The 7,692-nt window shown below is 43.5% G+C and overlaps 1 protein-coding gene across 1 annotated transcript; it reads left to right on the forward strand.

Annotated features, from left to right (window-relative positions):
- Window positions 1-4,701: 4,701 nt before the first annotated feature.
- LOC307237599 (C2 calcium-dependent domain-containing protein 4C-like) lies at window positions 4,702-6,101 on the forward strand (the record flags this gene model as incomplete). The annotated part of the gene is made up of 2 exons (XM_080010354.1): window positions 4,702-5,454; window positions 5,550-6,101. 2 exons carry the CDS (start codon window positions 4,702-4,704, stop codon window positions 6,099-6,101), a joined length of 1,305 nt encoding a protein of 434 aa, XP_079866480.1.
- Between the last annotated feature and the right edge of the window lie 1,591 nt (window positions 6,102-7,692).

A 7,692-nucleotide genomic window follows, 5' to 3' on the forward strand; every position in this document is an offset into this window, starting at 1 on the left:
GACAACATACATTATTTCCCATATATTTATTTGTGTTCAGCCATCGTTTTTGTCTGACTTGGTTTTATTTCATGCTCTGTAGGGAATACAATATATAACATATAGTCCTGGATTTTGTGATAATCTTTTTTTATGAATTGACACAAACATTGGATTTTTCAACCCAAGATTTGACCATGGAACTATGGAAAGGCCTGGCAACCACCACCAAGATCCACGCGCACGCAGTGGGAGTGTTAACAGTATAAATAAATACACCCTCTCTGGTGTTAAGCGCTGCCTCTTATTACTGCTCCACGCTGTCAAACACCTTCGACACGTGGAACGCCAAGAATGCAGTGGACAAACACCACCTCTGGACATGAAATGGACATCAACTTTTTTTTTTGCAAAATGTATTTGATGTCACAGTTATGAAGTACGATCTCAAGATCTCTGGTCACCCTTAGTGTGGGTCTGGAACACTGGGTTGTGATACCATTGCACAATAATCATTTTGGGCTTTACACACATATTTTCTACTTTTGATTTTCCAATCGGGTCAACTACAAGCCTTGGACTCTTCTTTCATGTCCCAAAAATCACATACTGTATTAACGACGACCAAGTAGAAGTCTGATGAGAGCACCGACTCACTGACACACTGATTGAGTCGCACGCGGCCAGTTTCTGCAGCATTTCGTCCTCTTCTCCCTCTTTGCCACGCGTCCGCACCCCTTTTCAGTTGTCAGTGCTCAAAGGCCTCAATTGTGCCACAAACATATTGTGTTTGGATTTGTATTTAGCATTCTAATGTTTATGGCAATTCTGACTGTGACATACTCATCAAAATGCCAGACAGTCGCAGAGGATTGAGGGATCCTAAAACACACACACACACACACACACACACACACACACACACACACACACACACATGTAGACACAAGTACATACCCACACCAACCCCGACGGTGACTAAAGATGTAGAGGGAGGAGAATAAATAACAAAGGAAGGCGAGGCGAACAATAACGAGCACCCATGGCTTTACACCAAGACCGCCATCGCAAACATTCAGTCACAATTGCGAAAGAATGACTGTATGTATTAACACGCTATTTATTGATGCTGAATCAGGTAACACTAATGAATGTGCTATCGTTATTAATTACACAACGGCAAATTTAGCTGAAATTAGTCTTTCGCAAAGCAATTCAAATGAACACAATACAATTACTGAGAGGAAAAAATTGATTCAAATTCATTATTTGGATAGTGATTAGACATTGTATGAACTCTACAATCAATATTTGAGGATAAATAAAAAATGTTTGAAGTGTTATCTAATGGATCATTAACTGTCATTGTTCTGTGTTGCATCATGAAGGGAGCATATTCTCATGAATATATATAATATATCTCCTGAATAATAACAATACTGTAATTAAATAATAAACAAACAAATGAATTATAGTAGCATAATAATTCATATTAGATAATAATCATAACAATAGTAGAAGTAATATAATAATGATAACAATAATAACAATAATAATAATAATAATAATAATAATAATGGATGAAATTAAATAAAGAAATTAATTAATTAATTAATTAATTAATTAATAGATTAATTAATCAATTTAAATTAATTAACAAACAACCAAATAAATTAATAAATCAATCAATGAATAAATAAAAGCCCTGTATTGTATTGTGTCGTCTTGTGTCGTGGTAGAGGGAGAGCAGGGTGATGGCGGGAGAACGTCTACATAGGAGGAAACACAGTGTATGTTGATCTGGGGTATATTAAATAAACCCTGCACCTTGTGCCGGAGCGCTCGCGTTCTCTCGGCGGCCTTTTAAGAAGCCCATCTGGCTGGGGACCCGAAAGATGCCCAAGTAAACAAAGCCAAACACACTCACACAACCGGGGAAAGAGAGAGAGAGAGAGAGAGACAGAGAGAGAGAGAGAGAGAGAGAGAGAGAGAGATGGATCTGGATGTGTGTGCAGTTGCTAGTTGCTTGTTAGTCTCTCAGACTGGAAATGGGAGATGATACATTTGTTGAGGCTCATCAGAAGCACAGATCCACGGGTCCCAGACTGTAAAAAGCCGCGAGAACAAACAAGAGGGAGACAGATGGAGAGGGGGTGAAGAGACTGTGCCAACGGTAAAGAGTGGACCTGCACCATCTGCAAAAGCAGTTGGACGGAGGAGCAGGCGAGCGAGAACAAAAACACTGTAATGTTACAATAACAGAGCGAGAGTTTCATCCATCGCGAATGATTCTTAACTGCAACGAAGCACAACATCCCACCTTTCCCCAAGGTGTGGACAGCTGCTATGGCTGGAGAAGCTCTTTCCATATGCATGAGCTGTCTGATCTCGCTCCACGGAAAGTCTGCGAAAACATGTGCACTGTAGCCTGTGTATCAACTTGCTGTCGAAGTTCCAGTCTTTAGAGAAGAGCAAATTTCAGTTATTCTTGAACGTAAGGCCTCAGTCGCAGCCCAAGTAGTGTTCCAATTCAAAGTCCGCATCAAGCCAAGTCCAGTCCAAATGCCCAGATGTGGACTTGCTCCACTCTTTTTATCGAGGATGCATCAGTGGTGACTTGTGTGGACTTGGGAAAGCCAAGTATCCCAGAATGCATTTTCCACAAAGCGGTGGTTACGGCAATGGCGGAGAGGAGTCTGTACTCCCAAGTCGAACTTGCCAAGTCCGAACTACCAAGTCCGCAAGTCCGGACTTCGCGTACTTGGTATTGAGAAACGACCATTGTTCCACAACCCCGAAGAAAATGGACTCTATGCTACTTTGAATAGAACTGCTAGAACAGTCTATCAAGTTCAGAAAATTGTATTAGCCTTGAAGACAAACACGAGGGACATTTCACTATACAATGTTATTATAATATCCAGAATCCCAGAGTTGATATCATAGCCTCAGTGTTGTATTCTTTTGTGTGGAAAACATTAAATGAAAGTCAGCAAACTACAGAGCTGCTTATTACTAGGATAAAACAATGGATTCTGGCAAATTTTGTGACTAAAAAATGTTTTTCAACAATTTCTCTTTTGTTCTTGCTCATTTGAAATTAAAAGTCTCCTAAAGTGTTTTCTTCCCATTGTGGTGAAGTTGGTCACCTTATTATAACCTAATAATAACATCTTCGCCCCTAGAATTTATTAGAGAAGGAATACTGTATGCAACAACACGTTAGTGTGATTATTAATTATATTTCTGCATAGGAGACAACTTTCAAATCTTTATATACGTGTATAGCCTATAGACAATAACACACACACACACACGCACACACACACACACACACACACACACACACACACACACACACACACAAATTTATATATAATGCAAGTGTACCATGCATTATTTTTCAATTAAAGCAGTCTTTTTTGTATGCACCCACTTAGAAAATCCGTATTTGGATAAATGTGACCAAAATTGTGTATGCATGTTAAACCAATGTTTTTTTTCAGCTTTTTTTATACACCACCTGGAAAACCAACATAATATAACATAATTTATGACAAAAAAAACATGTAGAGCAAAAATTTTCATTTGTCTTTCCCTCTTTTGAGTCTTTGTTATAACCATCAATTAAAAATAATTGTATAAAATGCTGTTTAACCAATATTATCCATCCATTCTGCAAACCATGGCACTTTTAGAAGTCTACTTTTCCAATATTTCTAACTTTCAAACCGTATAATAATGTTTGTCAGATGATCTAGGAAAACTTGCACGAAAAGTGCAGAAATAGTCGCCTTTTTTTACGCACGCGTGGCTGTTGTTGCGTGGGGAGGGCAGGGCGCGGGAACCGTGGATGTGTTGGCAGTTTCAATTGGCTGTGAATTCCACGGAGTCTCCTATAAAGCTTAGGAGAGACGATCCAGGCGCTCTGATCGTGCGCTCCGACTGTTGGCGCGCGGTTTGGCGAGCACTTGTGTGATTTACGCACTGAAGGAGGATTTTACGCACAGGACGCTTTTTTGGAGAGGTCACGGAACAACGCATATACAAATAAGGTAGTTGGGATGAGTTTGGAAAATAGCTTTTTACATTTAGATATTTGATGTTTCATGCGTAATAATCCGGCTAAAACCTGTTGATCTGCATCAATCATCAAAATAAATTCGTAGAACACTTAATTTTCATAAAAGTTTTTTTGGAGATGAGACAGGAAGAGAGTTTTATCGTAATTGTGCATGTATCCACTTTTCATGGTTGCATATTTTTATTTAGAAAGTCCCTCTTTACCTTTCATTGAACTGATTAAAGTTTTTTTTTTCTTCTTTAAACGAGTTTTAAGAGTAATCGCTGCTTTGGAGGGTCCGGGGACCACCCAGGAGTCCTTCAAGAGGTTCCACGGGGGTCCTCAGCAAAATGATCAATAGTTAAAACTTCACAGTTATTTAATTTATAAGATCGGTGCCATGAGGGAGGGTAAAATGATGACTATTATGATCATAGTTTCACTGTTATCGCGGTAACTACATAATCTACACTTCAAGCATGGAGGTTTTGAATCACTGGCTGAGTGAATAGGCTGTGTTTAGTAACATAGTAAACAAAAAAAATTGAATTTCTTTCATTAAGTTGCTTATACTGTAGTTCAATATTGCATCGCCTGCTCCTACAGCATCATTCTCTCGGCACTGGGACCGTGGTCACCTAAGCAACACCTGAGCAGTAATGTGGCTTTTAGAGAAACTCCGTGGTTCCACAGAGAGCAGTGGGATCCGGAAACAACCCCAACAGGCACCAGAGGCTATTCCTATTTCTGTCTACACCAACGTTCTCACACCCGACAAGATCCCCGATTTTTTCATTCCCCCTAAACTTATCTGCTGCCCCCCAGAGCCCGAGTCTCTGACCCCGGAGCCCAAGCGCCGCACCAACCTGCGACCCTCTGCCTCCGACCATGCCATCTGCAGCCAAAGCCCCCAGGCCCAGAGGAGCAAGAATCCTCGCAGCCCTCACCTTTTCTCTCGCCTTGCCACGGACACACGCAGCCTCCTTAAGTCGGCCAACCGCCACATCATCCAGATTGAGAGTGCCGACGAGCCGGGCGCCTGCTCCTTAGACAGGAACAACATGGAGGTCAACACCAACGCAGACCCCCAGTCGCAGACTGCCATGTCTCTGCCCTACGTCCCCAAGGCCCAGACTTCCTACGGCTTTTCCACCCTGTTGGAATCCCCCCACACCCGGCGCAAGGAGAGCCTCTTCCACAGTGATCCCAATAGCCCCCTCACATCTCCCAACTCCCAGAGGCGCACCCAGGGCGGAAGCCACTTGGCCCCTGCCAACCCCAACCCCTACCGGTATTTCAGCGGCGGGGAAAGCGACACCTGCTCCTCGGCAGAGTCTTCCCCCTTTACCTCCCCACTCCTCACCCGCTCTGCCTCTCTTCTACGCTCCATCACCCAGGAGACCAAAACCAAGGTGAGCACCCATTGCATAGTGTACTCCACAGGCTTGGATCTGCATGTGTTCTACGGTCGATAATTGTTTTATTTCTCTCTCAATGTTCATTGAAGATGTCCCAGGCCAAGCATTCCCTGGGACGCCATAGTTCCTTCTCCGCCGACGAATGCAGCTCTGCAGACAACAGCCCCAACCTGCAGCGCCGGCGCCCCCGCTGCCCACCCTCCCCTGCCTTCCATCGATTTAAAGGCGGCGGCTCTCGGAGCGCGGGGCCGGAACTACTACAGCGCGAGCACACAGTCAACCTCCACAAGGGCGGCATGCTGAGACTGAGCACACACTACGACGCCGAGGCCGCGCGGCTCCGGGTGCGCGTGCTCGCCGCCGAGGACGTCTACGACAGGCAGACGGACGTTAAGAGCATCAACTGCTGCGTGGCGCTCTACCTCAACCCGGGCAAGCAGCAGAAACAGAGGAGCACAATCATCAAAAACACCAGGAATCCCGTGTTCAACGAGGACTTTTTCTTCGACGCGCTGCCCCAAGTGCAGGTGAAGAGCCTGGCCTTGAAGATGAAGGTGGTGAACAAAGGGACCAGCCTGAAGAGGGACGTCCTCCTGGGAGAGAGAGAGGTGCTGTTGAGCGAGCTGCTCTCCAGCAACTAGACAGCGTTTGCCTGGAAGGGGAAATGGACAGTTCGGTAATAGAAGGGACCACTTCTCTTTTGGTTGCTTTCAATTCTGCCTTATAGGTCTGGGACGTATTCCCGAAACATCGTGGGGATAGAACTAGCTCCTGCCTGGTCCGTGTGTGAGAAGCTCTTAAACAAATATAATGGGCGTGTCAGTCCCACTTTTAAGACGACCTCAGCGTTGGTGGATTAGTAGTAGTTCACAAACAACTTTAGCCCTAAAACAAGCTAAACCTGCAAAAAGCTAGGGGTGGTCAACAGGACACCTAAGTCAACCAGAACAAATTAAAAAACGTTCAAAAATCATCATCTTGATAATATGCTCTAAGATGCTCATTTTATGTATCGATAAATGTCTGTTAATTTCGTTTATTGGTGTTGCAATTTAAAATGAATGGGGCCTCATGTCCAAATACCTGTGGCAGATGTTTTTTCTGCCCTCACCTGCGACAAAGACGAAAGAAGTAGAAGGAGTATTTTTTCTCACAGAGCAGTTTTTTTTCTTTTTGTTTTTTTTATCTAGAAGCAGCTTCTTCCCACGCTTCTTTCATATCAAAGGGATCCTGGGATCCTCCAAAATTTGCCTTCCTTTCATGAATAAGTCGGGCGAAGAAGACGACTGTCTGACAAGCTGTTTAGGCAAAGGGGTGCGTCGCTGCTGAACAACGCGTGTCGATGTAACACGAGTGTCGTCTTCGGCTTCGCGGTCCACCCCGCTTCTTCGTCTTTCCTCTCAAGGAGGTTTTATTTTTATTTATTTTTTCCCCTCCCCCGGGGGGAAACTCTTTGATCGGAAGTTTTAGTGGTGTCGAGCATGGTCCCGGATGAATAGCGCGGAAAAAAATGTAATGTTTATAACTTCCAAATGTGCTTATTCGCCGTTGTGATGTGGCTGGGTTTCATGTCATACATTGGAGATACATTAAGTGACCAGTTGGTATATCTTTGTAGATTTGCATGTGGGTTTTAAGATGTGACTACAGTGATTCCACGCTATTTCAATATCGTTGTATACGCTGCGTTCTGCCGATTAAAAAAAACAACAACAAAAAAGAACCTCAAGAGTCATTTTTTAGCAATCCTACCTCATTTTTCGTGCTACCAAGATGATTACAATTCTGCCCCTGCTCTCCCTCAGCAGATGTTACGAAGCAGCTGGTTTTTAATCCCGTCGCTCATATAAGGGAAACAAACAGCTATCGCCCGAGCCCTTTGTGCCCGAAAACTCCCTTTTCAATTTTGAGAATTCCGTTGAAACAGCTCCCACGAACACCAGCAGGAAGAATTAACTTTTTTAATCACGTATCGCCGTCTTTCCTCCGTCCTTATGCCCGTCTATGATTTTTCTTCACATCTCTTGGTTTTATTGGGGGGATTATTTCTGGGCTATAAATTCTCCAAATTAGAGTGATGAAAGACTAATTTAATGCGAAAATAAAATAAAAAATATGCGCATATTTAGGCATGGGCCACTAATAAACTCTCTCTCTCTCTCTCTCTCTCTCTCTCTCTCTCTGATTGGCACGCGCGTGCGCGCGCACACACACACACACACACACACACAC

The sequence above is a fragment of the Zeus faber genome (assembly GCF_960531495.2).
Source record: "Zeus faber genome assembly, chromosome: 12".
NCBI classification, from domain to species: Eukaryota; Metazoa; Chordata; class Actinopteri; order Zeiformes; family Zeidae; genus Zeus; species Zeus faber.